Source organism: Vanellus vanellus, assembly GCF_965231255.1.
Source record: "Vanellus vanellus genome assembly, chromosome: 5".
NCBI classification, from domain to species: domain Eukaryota; kingdom Metazoa; phylum Chordata; class Aves; order Charadriiformes; family Charadriidae; genus Vanellus; species Vanellus vanellus.
Genome location: NC_138910.1, coordinates 20,049,990 through 20,072,840, shown reverse-complemented (window position 1 = coordinate 20,072,840; position 22,851 = coordinate 20,049,990). Strand labels below are relative to the sequence as shown.

Genomic DNA, 22,851 nt, shown 5'->3' with positions numbered 1-22,851 from the left:
TCAAGGGCCCTGTCAAACCAAGTCTTGAGTATTTCTATTGAGGAAACTCCCACTACTTCTCTGGGCAATATATTTATTTCAGTGTCTATTTTTTTTTATAGTGGAGATTTTTTTTTCCTAATACTTGGACAGATTTTCCCCTGAAGAAATGTGTTGCAATTGCCCCTTGTCCTGTGCACCCCTGTGAAGAGGGATCCAACTTTTAGGAGCTGGAAAACTGTGGCTGGATCTCCCCAAGCCCCCTTTTCTCTACGCTGAATAAACCCAGTTCCTTCAAACATGTGCCAAGCTCTCCAATCCTGTAAGCATCATGTTGGCCCTCCACTGGACCCTCTCTGATTTTTCACTCCTTCTTGAACTGTACTGGACCAAAACTGAACACAGTAATCCATCCAGGGGCTCTCTATTTACTCTATCATTTTGCTACAAAACATGAATTTGAGTAAAGGGTCTGTTGTCTTACCCTAGAATCACACTGAGGTTCCCTAAAACCCCACGATGGAAGCCTGCTCCTGAAGCTCAATGACATCTACCTTATGGGTGAAACCACATCTCGGGAAGAGACTGTCCCAGCAGTCTCAGACTATCCAAGAAACTCCTCTAGGAAGTTTATCCCATACATCACAGTCTACAGCTCTGCATGCAAGGTACAATTCTTCAACCTAGAGGCACAAAACCAATCTCTTTAAGAGACACCCAAAGTAAATCATTACAATATACACGTTGGCTTTACTTCCCCGATGGCCTTTTGTGTATCTGCATTCTGCAAAAAGGCTTGTCCTGTAAATGACAGCGGACCACTCTGGTCACCTGGGGCTGTCATTTCGCTGTCAGTGCACGCCTGGAAAACCACCGGTGCAGAAAGCCCTGACACACCAGTCACTGGCCATAGAAAGTCCTAAACTGGAAAGTGCAAGGTAGACTTCCGTTCACGTTTGTTTGGTTTTGGTTTTGGGTTTGTTTTGTAAACTCACGGTTTCTGTTAAAGGTTTCCTTTTAAATAGTCAGGAACGCGCAAACGAAACCGAAAGCGGCGCTGGGGCCGGAATAAAGCGGGGGCGGCAGCGGCAGCCCGGGGAGGTGCGGAGCGGAACGGGGGACGCGCTCCCCGCTGACACCGAGCCCGACCGCCGCCTCCGGAGCCCCTCGGCCGCCCCTTACAGGTACCCACCCCCCCGCGCCCCCCGGCGTCCTCCCGCGGCAGCAGCGGCGTCCCGGAGTCCCGGGCGCCGCCAGCCCGGCCATGGCGGAGGAATCCCGAGACGAGCGCTTCCTCTACATGATCTCCTGCTTCAGGCCGCGGCTGAAGCAGGTCATCCGCGTGCAGCCGGTGCTGGACCGGCTTCCCTCGCTGAGCGCGGAGGAGCGGGAGAGGGTGCGGGCGGCCGCCCTGCAGCGGGGCGAGGTGGAGGGGGCGGAGGAGCTGCTGCGGGCCGTGGAGCGGGGGCCCCGCGGGTGCGGCTGGTTCCACGAGTTCCTGCTGGCTCTGGAGCACGGGGGCTGCAGCCTGGCTGCCTGCTACGTGAACCCCAGCCTCAACCATCTGCCCTCGCCGGCCGAGGAGGCCGACCATGACCTCTGCGTGCACTTGGTGCAGCTGCTCCACAGTACGCTGGTGGATAAAATGCAGACCATGCAGGTGGCTGAGAAGTGTCTGCAGATGGGCATCTTCCAGGACGACGACCTGGATCGGGTAAGTGGCACACCTACCAGGCCTGGCACCAGCCAGTGCCACAGACACTGGCCACTCCCAGAAGCTGTGGAGCAGACAGGAATGGCATTGTAAATGCGAAAATGAGAAGGGAGTACCCAAACTTGGGGGGAAAGAGAATGGTGCTTCAAATAAGCCAATGAAGACTGTTGGCAATGGGCCAGCAGGTGGGTTGCCAGCTAAGACCCAGGGAAAGAAAAATACCATGAACAGAGGGTTAGTCTAAGCCAGTGTCAAAGTGGAAGGAATATGGCTGGCTTTACTGTTACTTATCATTCTGCCACAGACCTTAGTCTCAGAAGATCATTAAGTATCTTCTGCCCCCTGAACCATACCAGGAAGCAGCAATGGCGTGTAAACTCCTGGAGAATACCTGAGTTAAAATAAAGCAAGACCTTCCCTCCCCTTTTTTTTTGCCATAGGTTCACTAAGGAGTATTAGACTAGACAGTGAAGCTGAGCGGAAATGCCAGTTTGACAGGAGAGAGCAAGTGTTAGTCATTGATGTAAACATTTGCCGGTGTTTACTCCGTTTGGCTAAAAATTACTCGCCTGGACTAGTGTGAAACTTATTTGGAACCCAAAACAATGAATACCCTGAAACAGTGTTAGAAGAAGAAATTAAAATAGTACTTGCCATATAGCAATAAGAAGACTGTCAAACTAAGGGTGGAACTATATCATATTTGCACTCTGAGCTTTTGCATCCACTTTTTAGGTAGTTTAATGCTCCATCTCAACTAAATGACAGTCACAGACATAATTTTATCTGCTGACTGTCAGGTATCAGTAAGGGCCAGCTGTACCCTAAGGGATGGGGAGCTGAGCATGGTAACACAGCTGGCAGAGGCAGGGGCCTTTTAGGAGGTTACCAGCTCGGTTTGCTGGTAATGGGTCCACATGTTCCCCCAGGTCATCTTTTTGCTGCTGGTATTTCCATTAAGCCCTTGACAATCCTGCCAGGTTCAACTCCAACAGTGCGTAGCCTTTCTTACTGCGCTTCTATATTCTTGTTAATCTCTCCCTACTCCTACTGCCCATGCACGTCCTTTTAGTGTTCAATCTGAGAAGTGTTTTAGTGTTCTTTTTAGTGTTCAATCTCTGAAGTGTTTTAATGTTCAGCCCAGAAAGCCAACCACATCCTGGGCAGCATCAAAAAAAGCATGGCCAGCAGGTCGAGGGAGGTGATTCTGCCTCTCTGCTCTTGTGAGACCCCAGCTGGAGTACGGCATTCAGCTCTGGAGTCCTCAGCACAAGAAGGACATGGACCTGTTGGAGAGGGTCCAGAGGAGGACCACGAAGATGATCAGAGGGCTAGAGCACCTCTCCGATGAGGACAGGCTGAAAGAGTTGGTGTTGTTCAGGCTGGAGAAGAGAAGGCTCCAGGGAGACCTTATTGTAGCTTTCCAGTATCTGAAGGGCACCTACAAGAAAGCTGGAGAGGGACTTTTTGCAAGGGTAGGTAGTGATAGGATGAGGGGTAATGGTGTCAAAATGGAAGGGGGAAGATTTAGGTTAGATATTAGGAAGAAATTTTTCACTGATGAGGGTGGTGAGGCACTGGAACAGGTTCCCCAGGGAAGTTGTGGAAGCTCCGTCCCCTGAGGCATTCGAGGCCAGGCTGGATGGGGCTTTGAGCATCCTGGTCTAGTTGAAGGTGTCCCTGCCCATGGCAGGGGGATTGGAACTAGATGATCTTTAAGGTCCCTTCCAACCTAAACCATTCTATGATTCTGTGAATCTCAGCCAGGGGTTCTCACGGCTATGCCTGCCCATTTTCTTGCATATCAGGATGGGTGATTCTCGACCTTCGAGAAAATTGCCCTTGAGGACACTTCTCTTGGGCTGCTTTACTTTTGGTATGGTCATTTTGTTCCTCATCTAATCACATGTCAAGTTTTGCTCATGACAGGCCTGGGACACTTTGCCATAGCTTCTTTGATGGCAATGGCCACTTTCTAGAGCCTTAGCTATTGTATCTTTAAGTGGGAATTGAGATGCTGAAGACAGAGTTTAAGAAAGGAAATCTTCTATTTTATGTATAAGGTCATGCTACAGATTAAGTCTGAGCTCTGGTATGGTGTATGACATCACTTCTCCTTAACCAAGGTTGGCTATTCCCTAAAACAGTGTTAACACCGTTTTTTATACCACAATAATAATTGTTATTGTACAGTGGTTATTATTATAACCATTGTCCAGTACTGCTAGTCTCTCCAATTAAATAAGTTTTATATATCCTCCCTGAAACCATATGGGATAAACATGAAGTTGGACAAAACTGCAGTAAGTCTCTTCTGATGAGTGGCAGGCCCACTTTATATCTTTATTTTTATGTATGTTTTAATGATGATAGGGAAATGCTTTTGTACCTATGCTATTCTTACTAACTTCCCTGAACCACTTCCTAAGTCTTTCTCAAGATTGTTTGGGTTTTTTCATTTTCACCAGATCCACACTGTTACTGACAATCATGGGAACAGAGATGGGGCAAGGGAGCTATTGAGCAGAATAGTGCAGAAGAAAGACTGGTTCTCTCCTTTTTTGAGTGCTTTGCGTGAAACCCAACATGGAGACCTTGCAGATGATTTAAGCAGAAATACAGGAGGTAATCATCTTATTTCACTAGTACTAATGTGGGTTTTTTTTTTTTTTTTTTTTTTACTGTTACTTAGGAAACAATGCAGGTTTCTCACCATATTGATTTCACTGCGACACTGAGACTAATGTTTTCACTTGTCCAGGGGTTTCAAAATCAAGTTATTTTACAGTTTATTCAATAGATTCTTAAACACTAAAAATCCTTATTAAGCTATATCAGAAATAAAATAACATGTATGTAGTTGTAATTAAACTGAGTCCTTGCCTTTTATAACCCATTGTTTTTCAATGTGATGTTTTTATAATTATTCATAAAAAATATTCTAAAGATTAATTTGAACAAACAAAGCAAACCTTTTCTGGATTTCTCCTTCAACACAAGGATTAGTGTTTCCTTTATAGAATGGTTTACAAATATATGCGGCATTTTAAAGTATACTGCAGTATGTTTCCTTGGGGATAAGACATTCATGAGTCTCAAGACATTGTATAAAATTTACTGTAAATAATAGAATAAGCTAGTAAAGAGAGTATTTACAAAAATGAAACTAAAAGACCTATAGGTTTTTTGGCTACTACTTTTTATTCCTGTACAGTGATTATGATATTATAAAATTATCGCAGTGCTCCCCTGGATTCTAGAATATGAAAAAGGAAGCAGCCCCCAAATATTCTGTGCCTCATTTTTTACTGGGCTCCACATAAGTTTTATAAGATTTTTGAGACTAAAGTTTTTTAAAAGATTTCCCATTTAGCAGCTTCAGCCTTCTCGCTTGAGGAGCTCACCAGAACTATGTCTCTGTACTTTTAGTTGCTGCCTGTGGGACAACGCATTAAGATTGGGATAAGAGGGGCATGAAGGTGTCTCTTCCAGTTGAGGACAGAAATCAACCTGTTTTCTGCCAAACACAGATAAACAGCTGCTGTATTTGAGCATACAATTCAAAGGTGGTTGAGTGTTCCAGCCTGCAGACAAGACCAACCAAATCTGAGCCTCAGAAGATAACTCTGAGTGAAAGTCAGGTGCTGGGAATAGCTCAGCACCTACTGTGGCCTAATTTTCATTTTGTGTTGCAGCTTTGTCAGATTTAAATTCTTTTCTTTGTTCCTTTGCTATCAGTAAGGTAAACAAAGCAATAAATATTTAGCAAATATGCAAATTATTAAATTTTTTTTTCATATTTTTGTTTTCAGTTCTTTTCAAACTTCGCATTTCTGAATTTTCAGTATAGTGCAGACCATATAGGGTAAAACTTAAGTTTAATTCATTTGTTTGATGCATGAATGAATGCCTTTATTCCAGAGTTTCTCAGTAATCTTGGGCAATGCAGGCCCTAAAAGAAACTGTGCAGATAAATAGGTAAAGCATAAATTGTGTTGCTTTTACCAGAGGATAAGAAATTTTCCACATACACAGTCCGGTACTTATGTAGATACGCGAAGTGTATGATTGCTGGAGCATCCACTGATATAAGGTCATAGACAGGAAACACTAAGAACATGTTCATCGGGTACCTTGGAAGGAGAAGAGTGATGCTACATTTTATCACTCCAGGTTGATCCGTAATGATTTGTTACAGTAAAATACATTGTTATTAGCAGACACCTACACACAGAAATTGAGAACTTTATAAAAAATAAATGAAATCTATTAATTTCTTTAAATTTCATTTCTAACTGCAGAGTAATTGAGTTCCAAATCTGGAACACCCTGGAACGCAGTCACACAGTTTTTGTAAAAAAATTTTTATAGTTTGTTGAACAGCTTTTTTTTGCCTTTGGAGCATGCCTAGTTCCACGTAAGTCTAATAAAAATAAAAAAAAAAACCAGAGAAGTCAAATAGAAATTATTTCCATATTTGAAATAAGACAAAGAAGTGGAAGGAGGGAAAACATTTTGTGAAAGCTCTGTCAGGTTTTCTGTTTCATGAGCAAGTTCTGAAGTCCTGCTGTAAGGTACATCCATTTATGAGCTTACAGGACCAGTGGAATTGAGGAGGTAGGAAACGTGGTCTAGTTCACAAGTTCAATTTTGAGATCTTTATAGTGACCGCAAATATTTGAGATTTATGACCAACAACATTCTTAATAAGTATCTATAAAAACATCAAAATTCCAAACTATAAGTCAAGACCAAGACCATATGTTATGCTGTTATGTGCATGATGAATACAGGTTAGTTTTATGTTTTCTGTGCTCCACACTAAAAGAAATTAAATGTTTTATAGTGCTGTGGAATTTCTATTTATTTTCTAGGAACAGAGAATAGACAAAATGGAATGAAAAACAGTACAAGTGAAGAAACGGAAGTTACAAGCCAACCAGGATACGCCGTAGTGAAGGATTTGAAACAAGAAGAAAATGTGAACGATAGTTTCAGCAGTGAGAACAGTATACTGGAAACATCTATTGGAAAGAATTCTGGAGTTTCAGGTGTGTCCACTGACTGGTATTTTGTGCTGGTACCAGTTAAACTTTAGTAACTGTAAGTAACAGAGAACATTCTTGGTGCATTAGCTCCCATCTTGCTCAAAAATTCAGGAACGTATGGCACTGTCAAGATGAAGAGAATGAATGGAAAAAGTAAATCTTGGTTTTTTTGAAGCAGTAAATTCCATGTCTTGCTATGAATTAAAAGCAGTAGCAATTTTAAGGGTCAGATCTACAAATTTTTTCACTTCAGTTCAAATTTTTGCTCTAGGACAACAATATGTTGTCATACTTGAACTAATTAATCTGAAAGGTAAGAGCTGGTTCAGAAACCAATTTGCTGGCACAGTACAGAATGGCTTAAGAGGATATGGCCAAAAAATCTGTAGCACACTATGTGCAGCCTTCATGTAGACATTTTCTGTATCCTGGTTGTAGTGATAATGTTTTTATCTACTATGGGCTGCTTGATTCTCTTATAGTTAAGCAACATTAATGATCTTCCTTTCCTCTTAGTAACACTTCTAACAACTTTGTATTGTTATTTTTTAATGTACTGTGTGAAGAAACGAGTCATTTTCAAACATATTTAATATTGTTAATTAAAAATATTAATAGTATTAAATGAATACTTTCTTTCAGACCTATTCATGGTAGGTTTATACTGTCCCATGAAAACATTAGGTTTACATTGACAACTCCTCCCAGTGTTGACAAAGTTTAAGTCAAGAGGAACATTTCTGCACCACTATAACTGCAACTGTATTAAGTACTTCTATCTAGAAGGCTGGTAATTCTATATTGGAAAACATTTTTGGTTTTGATAAGTCCTTTAGTGCTGTCCAGCAAGTAATTTTTCTGTTTATTTTAAGGATTTATATCTACAAAGCGTCAAACAACCTTTGTCACTTACATCACGTGCTCAAAAGTACATTTTTTAGTACAAATTTTTAGAAATTGTTGTGGCCTGTTGTTCATATGGATCTACTTTTACATGCCTTGGGAGTTGATTATGAGCAACAGCGATTACCAGCAACAATTCGCAGACATAGCTGAGAACCAATGATTCAAACATATGCTGTATGATTGAGGAACCATTCATATGTGTTACAAGTTCAGATGGAGCTCAAACAATAGTTAAAACTGAGATAAATCCTGCCTGAAATGATTTTAGTGGGCTTACTCAGCCAAAGGAGTACGACAGCTAAGGCTGCTCTTTTTTTGTCAAACATGAATAAATAAAAAAAAATTGGCTCTGAAAACTGCAGCCTTTCAGTGTGCAACAGTAGTAGCCTATTTCTCATTTAGCATGATATTAACAGCATATCACAATGTTTTGTAGCAAGTAGTGAATTATTAACTACAGCAAAAATATCAACTTGGTTTTCCTGGATTAGGACATAACTTGGCAGTTTAAAGAAAAGGTGTGAGATATTTAATGATGATTCAGAATGGATCAGACTGAGTTATCCTCACTCTTAGGATCCTTTCAGGGCAAGGCTAAGGCTCTTAATTGTAGCCACTGAGGGTGGGTTTTCATTGCTGTTAGCCTGACCTTTTACCTGACTCTTGCCAGGTTGAAGGTTACAGATAACTAGATGTATTAGCAATTAACTAGCCTGCCACAAGCTAATTCTAGCCTGAAAACTGTGGTCTCCTCAGCACTGAACTGTACTGTGGGTACTAGCAGTTTGTGCAGGTGAGCAGATGTGTTCAGTGGAATGGAATGGTGCTAAGGGTGTACATTCTACGTGAATTTTGGCAATTTGATTCAGATTTACCTCAGTCTGGTGTGGACTGTATGCCTGCAAGTGGCTGGAACACGTCTCATTTGGTTTCAGCCAACAGGAGTTCATTTCTTCTGATCCAAACCAGCTCTGTGATATGAACCAAAGTAGCGTAAGTGGGGACAATTGACAGATTCACTGCAAACACACACTTCTGAGTTGAACTAAACTAGCAGAGTAGAAGCAACATAGCCAGGGCTGCCAGGAGACAGTGCTGTATGAAGATGGATGTAGAGAAACTGACTCACATTCAGCCATCTTGAAGTGCAGTAAGCTTTGATCACTATGCACTTGTACACACAGACTTAACTGCGCTCAAGTCTTTTTCCATTTCCATCTTTTCTCATGATCTCATAAGACTGTATTTATAGACCAGGCAGCTGAAAATACAACTGGAGTCCGGATTCTACTTCCAAGTAGGCTGGGAACCCACCTAATTTGCAATTTGATGCTGTCAAGTGTTGTCAGTTTTGCAGTATACTCCCACCATTCCTTCATGTATTGACAAGGACAAATTTCAAGGAGAAAGAAAGAAGCTTTTTCAAGTCACTTGAAATTATTGCAATCTGCATTGTATCTAAAGAATTCTCTGAACCCTATATTGGAGTAGCTGAGACAGAGGGAGTCAGAAGGTATGAGGGCAGTAGGGTCATAAAGAAAAAGTAGAAATACATAATTTAGTCTAAGAGAAAACTAGAGAAAAATTGTGCATGCAAAAACACAGACAAGAAACTGCACACACAAAAAACAACACAAAAGCAGTAAGTTTACAAGTTCAGAAATTAAACACTTGGATTAAGGCTACAATTACCTCTATAAACAGTGCTTTAAATTGTTTTTCAAGGCCTGTTTCATAAAAAAAAAAGTTGATTGGAACAAATAATTGCACTGTAATTAACTGGAGATTTCAATAATGTCTTACAAAATGTCCCTTAATGCTTTAGATTAGAAAATCTGCCCATTAATTTGAAAATAGGACCAATTTTAATATCCTGTTTATATTTGGGTCCTTCATTTAGATTTCCTGATGTTTGAAACTTATTCTGTGACATAATGTAGCACAGGACAGTGAAGAAATACTTTTTAAAATCCATATTTTTTCATTGCATTCCATTGTTTTTATACTTATTGGTCAGTGCAAAGTGACTGAAAATCTTTCTGTGGAATGTGCTGTGTTACAATGTGCAAGTAGCACTGTAAGGGAAGACTAGTGAAAGCGGCTGAAAACAGCAGTTAGAATATCAACTTCATTGTTTTGGAAAGGCTTACTTTTTTTTTAATTTTATTTTAAAATAATTCACAAAAGTTGCCACAGTTGAAAAAGGAAAACATCATTCTATTCACCTTTCATTTCGAAGACAAATATTGTGTAATTCACTTCACCACTGATGTTTTCTGTTGAGAGATCATAGAATCATAGAATGGTTTAGGTTGGAAGGGACATTAAAGATTATCTAGTTCCAATCCCCCTGCCATGGGCAGGGACACCTTCAACTAGACCAGGATGCTCAAAGCCCCATCCAGCCTGGCCTTGAATGCCTCAGGGGATGGAGCTTCCACAACTTCCCTGGGGAACCTGTTCCAGTGCCTCATCACCCTCATCAGTGAAAAATTTCTTCCTAATATCTAACCTAAATCTTCCCCCTTCCATTTTGACACCATTACCCCTCATCCTATCACTACCTACCCTTGCAAAAAGTCCCTCTCCAGCTTTCTTGTAGGTGCCCTTCAGATACTGGAAGGCTGCTATAAGGTCTCCCTGGAGCCTTCTCTTCTCGAGCCTGAACAACACCAACTCTTTCAGCCTGTCTTCATCGGAGGGGTACTCCAGCCCTCTGATCATCTTCGTGGCCCTCCTCTGGACCCTCTCCAACAGGTCCATGTCCTTCTTGTGCTGAGGACTCCAGAGCTGAATGCCGTACTCCAGCTGGGGTCTCACAAGAGCAGAGAGGCAGAATCACCTCCCTCGACCTGCTGGCCATGCTTCTTTTGATGCAGCCCAGGATATGGTTTGCCTTCTGGGCTGTGAGCACACATTGCCAGCTCATGTTGAGCTTCTCATCCACCAGCCCTTCTCCTCAGGACTCTTCTCAATCCTTTGTCTGCCTAGCCTGTGTTTGTGCATGGATTGCCCCGACCCACATACAGGACCTTTCCCTTAGCCTGGTTGAACTTCATGTGGTTGGCATGTGCCCATCTTTCAAGCCCGCTAAGGTCCTTCTGGATGGCATCCCTCCCCTCCAGCATGTCAGCTGCTCCACACAGCTTGGTGTCCTTGGCAAACTTGCTGAGGGTGCACTTGATCCCAACATGCATGTCTCCAACAAAGATGTTAAACGGTACCAGTCCCAGTACTGGCCCCTGAGGAACACCAGGAGGAGTTCACTGTTTGCCACTTGGACACAGAGCCGTTGACCACAACTCTTTGAGTGCAACCATCCAGCCAGATTATTTTGTAATATGTGCTGCACATTGTAATTCAGATAATTAGGCACAAAAAACTTTGTGAATGTATATTCTCTGCTGCATATATATCTTTCAGTATATTCAGGTCATTTTAGATGGCAGACCACATGGAATGGATCTGTTTAATTTTAATTTTGTCCTCTCTTTCCTATCCACATCTATTCCTAGAAAGTGAAAACAAGAGATTGCAGTGGCATCTTCATAGTTGGAATTCCCACTAATGCTATGTTATAGTTTGTTGCATGTCTTTGAACGTGGATTACGACTGGTGATGTTTTCTTCCTTTTTTTCAGGACAGTGTTCTCTTTTAATGTGATACTAAATGCATGCTATTATATAATACTAGGGAAATTTTGTATAAATCAGTCTTCTGCTGTGAATATATATTTTTAAGTGTGTTTCTGTTGAGGAGACTAGGCTTTTAATTTGGGTGCTTAAAGTCTTCAATGCCCTTGCCCATCATAATACTTCCTGCAGGTGGTGGGGTGATTCATAGTTGGGTCAGATTCTGAGGTCTGTATGGAATATATGTTGAAAGCTGTAGGACAGTAAGACAGATGTTTGCATTACTTTATATGGTTATGTTAGAAAAACTAAAAATACTTAAGCATACTTGACTCCTAGTGGTAGCTAAGGTAGCTTCATTTCTGTTGTCTCTGTTACACATTATGTGAAGTAGCAGTTTTGTTTCTGTTCTTCATTCACCTTTGAAGGAGACCAAAACTTGCATAAAGGAATGTCAAAGCTTCATATTTTTACTGAATGCAGACTAGGTTTAATTTCCACCTCACTTACCAAGATTTTGTTGTGTATGCCCTATGGCAGGGGGGTTGGAACTCGATGATCTTCATGGTCCTTTCCAACCCTAAACAATTCTATGATTCTATGATTCTATATTTCAGGAGTACCATTCTAAGACACTAGAACTTCTATTTAGCTCTAAGCCCTCATTCACAGCATGTATTTTGCTTTATGAATTATTTGTTGGGGACAATAATTTGGGGAAAATATGGATATGGACCATAATGGGATATTCACTGGACAAACCTGTGAAAAACTTGATAGGACACAAGTTCACTAGCTAATTAAGCAAAACATAGGCCAATGCTATTATTCTGACTGATTTCTTAGGCATACTATGAGAAGATGAAAGTGCAGGGTGAGGCTATTAGCAGCAGATTTTCCCAGAAGAACTGTGTATCTCTTTAGATGTTAACAGAACTGAGTTTTGGAAAATCTAGCTATATAAATTACACTTGTGACTGAAAATGTCAGTGTAATATATTGATTGCCCAGCAGAGGGAGAGCGTGACATTAGAATACGGACAGTAAAATTGCAAGATTTCTGTGGCAGTGTCCCAAGTCTTCTATTGGGTGTAACAAAATTGTTGGTCTCTGCTTTTATTTGCAAACAGTTTGGAAGATTTAATAATTCCTCTCTGCTTTTATTTACCTGGGAACTATGGTTTACTCTTTTCATGTTACATGAAGAAACGTTTTCTGGAAAAAAAAAAAATCACAGTTCTGTTTTTTATTTTCTTCTATGACAGATATAACTCATGTGGCTTATAGGGAGTAAAAGATAATGTCTTCACTTTGCCAGCAGCACTGCTTATCCAGTAGACCAACATGAGGTGGGGTTTTTGGCTCTGCAGCTGCCTCTGAAAAGATATAGTAAAGTTTAACTAGAGGAGATCATGTGCGTGATCGTGTCTGGACCTTTGCTTCAAAACAAACAGAACATAGATGTCTGACAAAAATAAATCATGACCCACATTGCCTTACCTCTGCATTTTCATCTTCTAATCCATATTTATTTCCATAAGAAAATGAACTATATTGTTCACAGTTTTTTTCTTTACCTAAGAAAAAGTTACTAAAGGAAATTATACCTCAGCCATCCCTGCCAGACATTTGTCTAGCCTATTTTAACAACTTCGGCAGAGAGCAAACAACATGCTTTTGCAATTTATATTTGTATAGCAAATATACTATACAACATTTGTTTGTGTTTTTCATTTAGAGTCAGATGTCTCCATAGGAGATGGAAGTGTTGGTAACTTGAATGAAAACCTGGGACAGAGCTGCACGACCAGTGATTCAGGTATGTTTCCCTTCTGTTATTTAGTAATTGCAAAATAAGGGTAAGCACTCTGTGAACGGGCTAGAACAAAAATCAGTGGAAGGCTTTCACTGTGAACTGTAGTTCACAGCATTTAGATCCCAGACTTCCTTTTATTTTGTTGGAAAACAGGTGCCATTTTTATGGGTGTGGACTTAAGCCTCAGCCCCAAAAGAGTTGATTTTCCGAGATTGCCTGAATAGGTCTCTAGACATCATCGTCATACAAAATAGTCAGTGATGCAGAATGATAGAATCACATAGGCTGGAAAGGACTTCCATAAGTCATCCAGTGCAGTTGCCTGTACAGATATTCATAATGCTGCCACATATATGTGCTTCTTTTGCTCTCAGAGAGGAGCTAGACTGTGCCTGGCCCCTGCACAGGGTAAGTGAGAGGGAATAGCACATGCTTTAGAGGCATCTAAGGGTGAGGAGAAGCATTTCCAGGGTATCTGCAGAACAGTAACGAAGGTCCACTTTGGACCTAAGTAATTCAGTAGCCCTATTTGTAAAAGAACCTAATCAATGGAGGTTACAATCTGAAGACCTTTGCAAAGCTCACATTTAAGCATATGTGCAAGTTCTAAATATAGTTTTAAGCTAAATATTGGACTGTGTTTTCGTAAAACTTTGCGGACAGATATGAACTTGCTATTTATATACTCTGAGCCAAATTAAATACTGCTGTTGTAAAAGACATCCCAATTATTTTTTTTTAATTTATTTTTTTTTTAATCTTAGATTTCAGGCAGAACAATTTTGCAGCTGTCCACCATAGGGAACAGCCTGTGTTTGCCTACACAGAATTCAAGAGGAACAAGTTACCTTTCGGGATATAGCCTTTATAAAGTTTGTGCTGGGACTGTGTCTTGTACAAGGGCTAGAAATAATCTGGGTACCTTTCAGGCCAGCTCTGCCTAATTAAGCTACTATTAGATCAGTAAAGTCATTGTAAATGTTACATATCATATGCCTGCAAAGTGTTTACTATAAATCTTTTAAAATAGTTTCAAGGTTTTAAAATATTAAAATCCAAGTATTTTATATGTACACAGAAAACTCAGGATATCTCGGATCTAAATTGCTACCCTATAGCTAGGGTTTTAGTCTATGAATTGCTAACCCTGAAGAATATACTTTGCACTTCTGCATCAACTGAGGTGACTCATCAGTCACATTGTATTTTTTTCCTCACTGTGTCACATGAAATGTCTGGGCACAGAAACTTCTCTGTTCTGTGGACAGTCACACTGTATCAGTTGGTCAGGCTGATACAGGCTACTGCTATGTGGCAGTGCATAAATATAATATGTATGGCCTGATCCTTTGAGATTCCTGAAAAGTACATTGGGCATTGGTTATGTCCAGCAGTCCAGCAGAAAACAATAAATCACTACATTAATGTGAAGAATGCAGAATAGATTTTTTTCCCAATGTTTTCTTGCTGTATGTTCTGTTTACACGTGGGTTTTAAAAACAACTAGTTACAATGTTTTAAAAAACATTCATGCTTTTTAATCACACCTAGTAAACTCAGTGAGAACAACTATGAGAAAAAAGCTAAGGAGATACAGATGAACTTTGTGATATTTATGGATTTTATAATTTGAAATTTTGCAATAAGGCAGTTATATTAGCAGATGTTTGGATAGTGTCTTAATGCATTGGCATGATTTGGATTTTAATGCAAAGAATCATGTGGATTGAGTTGCAGTTTTCTGTGGAAGAATCATTTTACATTTAAGAAAAATGGTGGAATTAGGACAATAGAAGAATAATTATAATGTTTCTTTTAGCCCAGAGCAGCAATTCATGTCAGCCTTGTATGAAGGCAGACACCTTCCCTAAAGTTACACTGTGCATGATGAAAATTCTTTAATGGAATCATATCCTGTGAAAAGATTTCTGTATTAGCCTTTATCTAGACGGGCTGAGGAAGCTAGGAGAGAGCTAAGTTAAATATTTTTTAGGCCTGGACAGTTAATTGAGGATGTTAAGAAACTGAAATTTAACCAAACAGATGGGTGATAAAGTGCTAGTTTCAATATGATTGAATTTACCCAAGCAGAAAGCAAACAACGTTCTTCCTCAAAAGAGAGTAGTAGAAGTCAGATAAGTAACAGCAAGTACTCTCTGGTGTGAATTTCCCTGTGTTCCAGGTAGTACTGCACTCACACTAAAAGGCAAAACAAGCAAAAAACACTTAAGAATGGCATTCGGATGTTTCCATCAGCAGTATTTTATCAAGCTTCATTACTTTTTGTTAGTTTAATTTTATTTAATGGAATCAGGGATACTAGAAAAATACACTTATTTTGTGTGTAATGTATCAGTGATAATAAAATCCTCATGATTCTTCATTTAATGAAATCATCAGGAAATAAAACTATAGGGTTTTTTCCCCCTCATTTTTAGCCTAGTAGAATGAATTTGTGCCTTTTCTTCACTGAGGACAATAAATGCTTGGAGGGTGATTTAAACAGATCTGTAGAGGAAAAAAAAAGCCCAAAATTCCATGGAAATAAATCCTTCTGATATTAATACATATAATTTCTGACTTCTTAAATATATGTAAACTCAAGAGACTTGGTATGCATTTCTTACTGCCTGAAGTAATTTAACAGCATTTTTCCACTTTTAATTTTTGAAGGTTGTTTGTTTCACCTGTGAGCCGTAGATCTGAAATCTCTGCCTTTGCATTTGATATGATAGATGGAATGTTTTGGCCTTCAGATGGCAAGTGCATATAGCTTTTTAGTGAGCAGCTTGATTGCATTATGTATGAGTCAGTCTGGAAGCAGCGCAATCTACCATGATACATTCTGCAGTTAGCTCTGTCTTGTATGGGCAATTGAATTTTCTTATCTATTTGATTTTTATACTTTATAACTCCCTTCGTCATTTTTTAAGTGGTCCCTATCTCTTTTTCTTTCTATGGCTCCTTTTTTTCATCCTCTGGGAAGTATTTGATAAGGTAGCTCACTTGCAACCAAATAAATTTCAGTACCGATGAAAGACAACGTCACATAAGATTGGGCAGATTATAAATAGTGCAGGTCTGAACAAAACCTTTGTTGGTTCCAGTGCTACTGAACTGTGTCATTTGAATTCACACATAATAATAGTCATGTCAACATAGATGGGTGAAGACACACTGTGGCTTATTTCACCTGCCCTCGTTGGTGACTGGATGTAAGCAGTTCTGATCCAGGTCCACAGAGCAGCATTGCCTATGCTAATATGCCCTGTTTCTCTTTATTCAGGAGATGCTTCTGATAGTAAATTAGTATTTTTCCCTTTGACATTTGTTCAGTATTCTGATAAATGTTCTATGCCTCTGGTTTGCTACTTTTTTTCTTTGTACCCTTAGATGAAGATGAACTAGAGAGCAGAACTTCACCTGAGCCAGATCTTATCCTGAGAGATTACCAGATGGAAGTTGCAAAGCCAGCACTGAAAGGGGAGAATATCATAATATGTCTGCCTACAGGCAGTGGTAAAACCAGAGTGGCTGTTTACATTACCAAAGATCACTTGGATAAGAAGAAAAGAGCATCAGAGCCTGGAAAAGTTATAGTTCTTGTTAATAAGGTATGTTGGATCATTAAGGGCTTGGAGCATCTCCCTTATGAGGAAAGGCTGAGAGAGCTGGGACTCTTTAGCCTGGAGAAGAGAAGGCTGAGGGGAGACCTTATTATGGCATGCAAGTATCTAAAGGGTGGGTTGAAGGAGGATGGAGCCAGGCTCTTTTCAATGGTTCCAAGTGACAGGACGAGGGGCAATGGGCACAAGTTAGAACATAGGAAGTACCGTTCAAATACACGGAAACAGTTCTTTACGGTGAGGGTGACAGAGCACTGGCACAGGCTGCCCAGGGAGGTTGTGGAGGTTGTGGAGTCCCCTTCCCTGGAGATTTTCAAGACCCGCCTGGATGCAGTCCTGAGTAATGTGTTCTGGGCAATCCTGCTTTAGCAGGGGAGTTGGACTAGATGATCTCTAGAGGTCCCTTCCAACTCTGATAATTCTGTGATTCTGTGATTCTGTGATTTTTAAAGAAACTGTGTTTTTCAAACCTTATACACTCTTAATAGAGCACTTGTAAAATGAATATAAACACATTTCTCAGCTTCTCCAGATGTAGCTGTGTTTAAAGGCATAAAGCTCCTGTGCAAGTGAAAATTTAGATGTGCCCTAGTAACACTTTATTGGAAAAAATATAATTTCACATTAGAATGAACAGAACTAAAATAATATTTTTAAAAAACAAAAATATTTTTCACATTTTGTGTTTGGATTTGGTAACAAAGGCCACCTAATGAGTCACAGTAGTTAGGGAATAGTCTGTCAGATTTTCTGATAATTACTGTGATTCTGACAGTTAAATTTCGCACATATAATATAAATTAATCTTCTATTGTAATATTAAAATATAGAAATACATTTAAGAATTTTATTAAAAGAATAAAAAATAACCATATCCTCCTACAAGAATAAAATCGATAGTATGTTATAAGCTCAGTTAAAGAGCCAGAGCATGCGTGGTTTATTTGTTCTTTCTAAGGCACAGTTAATCCAAAGTTCTTGGGACAAAAAGGTTTCGTAGGAGCAGTTGGAGGGAAGGGGTTGGTTTGGGGATTTTTATTGCTTGGGTTTGGTTTTTGTGTTTGGTGGGTTTTTTTTAATCCTAGCCTGCAGTGAATAAGGGGATGTTTGCTTTTTTAAAAAAGTATATTTTTCATAAAGTGTATGTTGACCTAATAACATTTCTGGCAAACAGGCACATATTTTTAATCCTATGTGTGTTCTGGTTTAAATTCTTTGGAAACCTTTATTCAGGTACCATTGGTAGAACAGCATTTACGAAAGGAGTTTAATCCATTCCTGAAGCGTTGGTATCAGGTTATTGGTTTAAGTGGTGATTCTCGGCTGAAAATCTCATTTCCTGAAGTTGTCAGAAGAAATGATGTCATCATCAGTACAGCACAGATCCTTGAGAATTCACTGTTAAATGCAGCTGAAGAAGATGAAGAAGGTGTCCACTTATCAGGCAAGTTTTTAATTCTGAACTTTTTACAGGAGTACTAAAAGTATGTCTCTATTCAGGAAAATTGCAGAGTAAAAATGTGCCACATTCAGTAGTTAATGTTTTTTCAGTTGACTGGTTTCATAAATGCAAGCTGTATTTAGAGTCAAAACCAGATCTTAGTTAATGAGCATGCAGTTTTTCAAGCCAAATTAGACTCTTATAATTCATTTGTACTAACTATTTTTTATGCTTCCTATTTTATATAGCTCAAGCACAACTTTGTGCAAATGCAGCCATATTGCAAGCTTGGTAGAACATTAAGTTATATCAGATAGAAGCCATAAACAGGATGAGAAAAAAATTATAAAAACTCAAACGTAGTCAGTAGTTTGAGGAATATGATGGAACACAAGATAAAAGCCAATCTTTTATAAATGTTGTGTTCTTCAAACTCTTACCATTTTTCTAACGTACAGAGATAGTATTACTTATTACTGTATCTCTCTGAGGTTGGCAGATATAATGGTCCCCTACAACAGATGAAGAAAGTTGAAGAAAACAAAAGATATAAGATGAGATGAGGTAAAATTGTTTGCCCTGAATCTTAAAGTGCCACATATCTATGGGAGATCAGAAAGAAAATGGTATTATCTGCCTGTGACGTACAAATAATGGAACAGCCCATGGCTTCAGCTCCAGGATTTGGGCTTCACTGACTCTTGTCTGTGAGATGTCAACTTCTCCCCTTGTCTGCATGCAGTCAACTCTTTTAGATGGTGCAGGATGAATATCAGAGCTATAATATTCAAAATAATGGATCTGAGATAAAGGAAGTACTTGTCTGGGTGTTACAAAGACAGCAGAGAAACATGAGGAGTCAGTCTGTGTCTATTAGTGCCTAGTGCTGACTGGAGTACTGCTTGATCCAAACTAACTCCTGCAGAGCTACTTACGTACCTCAGAATTGCCTCCTCTCCTTCAGAAGGCTTTTTTATTAATCTAGGCACAGTACCAGATATTTTCTTGTATTGATTTCCTTTCCACTACACCTATGTTAATAAACCTTCCCAAATCTGAATCATTTGGGAACGCCATATAGAGGCACCTGAACATTTCTACAGGAACTTCTGACGTGATCAGAATTGGGCTGAGTCCCAGCCAGCTTGTGTAATGAAGTGTTTTTTTGAATATGTTTCACACCTTGCAAAGCTTTCTTCATAAAGAGTTCTATTTTTTCCAGAGCTATGGTAGCCTTGCAAACAGGGCCGTGTTTCCATGCTATTACACCTGTGCTACTAAGTTCAGCTGAACTGAAGCCAAGCAAGCCTGAACAGAGCCAGCTCCATTTTTATGGCTATGACTTGGTTAACTCGCAGCCTGTATAAACCATCCTAATTAGTTATATGGTTTTCATTCCTAATTTCTGTTCATACTTTCTTCATGTGTTTCCACAGAGGTGTTCATTACATGTAACACAGAATTCCAGCCTCAATGAGATGGAGGGGACTCCCTTAGCTGCATTTTACCAAATGTTTACCCTCTTTACAAAGGACTGAAGTCACTGTGTGGGCTTCCTAAAAGCTGTGTATCACTTTCTGAGTAGAAGCACATCTCTTCTGGTGTGTTAGGTCTTTCCTGAGTAATGAGAGGAATACGCATTACAGAGATGATGGTCAAAATCAAAGGGATTAATTTCATGTTGGCAAAATATCTGAGAAACTGCTCCTGAAGTCTTGCAATATGTAGAAATCTTAGAAATAAATATAAATTTAGGTTTGAAACCACATCAGTCCAAACTAGCTTTCTGAACCATTTGTGTGAAGACAATCAGATTTCCCCAGTGACATAGAATTACAGAATAGTTTGGGTTGGAAGGTCATCTAGTCCAACCCCCTGCAGTAAGCAGGGACATCTTCAAATAGATCAGGTTCCTCAGAGCCCCATCCAACCCGACCTTGAATGTTTCCAGGAATGGGGCATCTACCACCTCTCTGAGCAACCTGTTTCAGTGTTTCACCACCCTCATTGTAAAAAATTTCTTCCCTATATCTAGTCTAAATCTATCCTTTTTCAGTTTAAAAATCTATTACCCCTTGTCCTATCACAACAGGCCCTGCTAAAAAGTTTGTCCCCATCTTTCTTACAAGCCCTCTTTAAGTACTGAAAGGCTTAAAAGTCTCCCTGGAGCCTTCTCTTGTCCAGTCTCCACCTTTATTTAGGTTCTTTAAAGATGAAGTTACATGATACTTTCTCCAGCAGAAGGGCCAATTGAGAATGTGCTATCTCTCTGTTAATTTCCAACTTCTGCTACCAGTTGTTGCAAACTCATTGGTAGTGATGCAACAGTTTGAGCACACTAATATGTAAACAAGACTATGGAAATCATCTGGATTTAAAAAAAAAAAGTTTAACCCTGATCATTTCAGTGACCTGCTTTACAGTCATTTCCACAAACATTTGTCATATTGCAGGAAACAATGTCGACTTGTAGGGAATTTGACATGCAGAGTTTATTGGCCAGCTAGGGGAACAGTGGGAGCTCCATAAACCAGTTTTGCTGTTAGAGAAACAGAAAAATGTTCATGAGTCTTTCAAATCAGAACCTTGAAATATATGTCACTGTCTGCATATGCAAATAGATTAAGGAGATGTTTTCTGTGTTTGTAATAAATTTAAAACAAACAAAAAATATTCTTAATTTTCCTTATCGTACAGTACCTGTTGCATGTAAATATGACCTGACTAAAAAGCACGTAGTACATCTCTAAATCTTCATCAGTTTCCTCAGCTACAAAGGAGAGATGATTGGTAGTGCTCTCACCATCTGCTTGTTCTTTCCAATGACACATCCATAAAGTAATATAAATCTTTTCATTGGACAGGAATAGGGAGGAAATCTCTGTGTTGCTATAAAGTGGAAGCATATTTGGATCAGGACAGGCCTTTCTAGAATGTTTGAAAGGCCTCTAACATGTTATGTATCTTTTCATAAACAAACTGTGTATTTTGTCAGATACAGTTGTGGATATAAAAGATAGGAGTGATTTAAACTACGGTATGTTCTTAGCACCTGTTATTAAAAATGTCTCTCTGAAATTCTTTATACCATCAGATTAATTTTGCAAAAATAGAAAAGCTTCCTACATTACATGAAATATAAAAGTCCTTGACACATCAGGAGCACAGCAAAGATCCCATGGTCTATGAAATATGTACAGCTTCCATCTACGCCTTCCTCCAGTGCTACAAAATTTCCTAATACGTTAGGGCTCCGATAAACTGACTGGTTCTCACCAACAGTGTCCTTACCTGTAAGAAGACTTACTCACACAAATTCTACATTTGAAAGAAAATTAATCATTTTTAGGTTTGGGGTTTTTTGTTTTTTTTTTTTTTTTTCAGATTTTTCACTCATCATTATCGATGAGTGTCATCACACTCAAAAGGAAGGTGTCTACAACAATATAATGCGACGTTACTTAAAAGAAAAGAGGAAGAACAGGAAGCTGGCAAAAGAAAACAAACCGCTGATCCCACAGCCTCAGATTCTGGGACTTACAGCCTCACCTGGTGTAGGAGGTGCAACATCCAACTCAAAAGCTGAAGAACATATTCTGAAAGTAAATAGCCCTCACATTTGCAAACCACCAAAGGGATATTGTCTTGTTTAAGTAAAACTTTTAATGTCAATATTGAGCTCCAAATATATAATCTGATTTTTTTTTTTCATGTGTAAATGGGAGTTCAGCTCACAGCCATTGAGCAAATTGATCCACTGCAAATTAATGGAAATCCATGTACAAGTAAAGGTTACTTTGCAGGAAAGTAGGGTTGCTGAAAAGAGAAATAAAATGATCGCCTCACTTGAAAAAAAAATTAGCAAGTTAAGATCAGAGGCAAGAAATGCACAAAATAGTGAGGTTTTTTAGTTAATAAAAATCTTAGTTTTCCATTGCTGTGTATTCCTAAATCCTAGAGAGATCACAGTATTTTGTATCTGTATTTCTGGAGTGACTAAGCTGGGTGTTTGTGTGGATCCAGAAAGTGAAAAACAAAGTTGAATACTTAAACAAGCAGAAACCATTTGTGAGATACAGGTAGCATATAAATGTGTTTCTTTACAGTAGTTAGAGTTACTCATTGAGAGGGGGGTATTGTGTAGTTGCCTAAATACCTGACTCAAGATAATTGGTTAAATTCTACACTTAAACATCGGTGACTCTAAAGAAACTGTTTTACTTGAAATTCAATGGATTTACATTAGTAATACAAAAGTAGAATTTAGCCCAGTACTCCAGTGAAAACTCCTGACTAGCAAATTGAACGAGAAGAGAATGTGATCTTGAATAGGTGATGCTTGCAAGAAGCTTTTATGCTGTATTGAGCTAGATAGAATGGTGAGGTATTTTGAGACAAAATCTTTCTGGCAATGGAAAAAGCAGAGAATTCCTTTTCATCAGCTCTGAAATCTTAATGATAGGATGCTGGGTTTTGTATCTAAAGAAATGTAATCTGAATATGCCAGCTCAAATAGGTAACTACTGCTAAAGACATTAAAAAGGTTTCTGCCAGACTTCCTTTCCTGTTTTCTCTGCTCCTGAAAATTTTAGGTTTCCCCTTACTACTTTAGACTTAGTGATTGAAATGTACATATTTTCTTCTTGGAAGAGATCAAATGAAAAGTCCAGTTCAGTCGTTTAGTTAGCA

The 22,851-nt window shown here is 39.3% G+C and overlaps 1 protein-coding gene across 1 annotated transcript in view; it reads left to right on the top strand.

Moving 5' to 3' along the window:
• Nucleotides 1-1,060: 1,060 nt before the first annotated feature.
• IFIH1 (interferon induced with helicase C domain 1) overlaps nucleotides 1,061-22,851 on the top strand; it is a 31,124-nt gene continuing 9,333 nt past the window's right edge. The window contains exons 1-7 of the mRNA XM_082483717.1: nucleotides 1,061-1,693; nucleotides 4,162-4,318; nucleotides 6,568-6,744; nucleotides 13,018-13,098; nucleotides 16,489-16,709; nucleotides 17,955-18,165; nucleotides 21,547-21,764. Of these exons, the coding sequence (XP_082339843.1) occupies nucleotides 1,244-1,693; nucleotides 4,162-4,318; nucleotides 6,568-6,744; nucleotides 13,018-13,098; nucleotides 16,489-16,709; nucleotides 17,955-18,165; nucleotides 21,547-21,764 (1,515 nt within the window). The 5' untranslated portion in view covers nucleotides 1,061-1,243. The remainder of the gene's footprint in view (nucleotides 1,694-4,161; nucleotides 4,319-6,567; nucleotides 6,745-13,017; nucleotides 13,099-16,488; nucleotides 16,710-17,954; nucleotides 18,166-21,546; nucleotides 21,765-22,851) is intronic.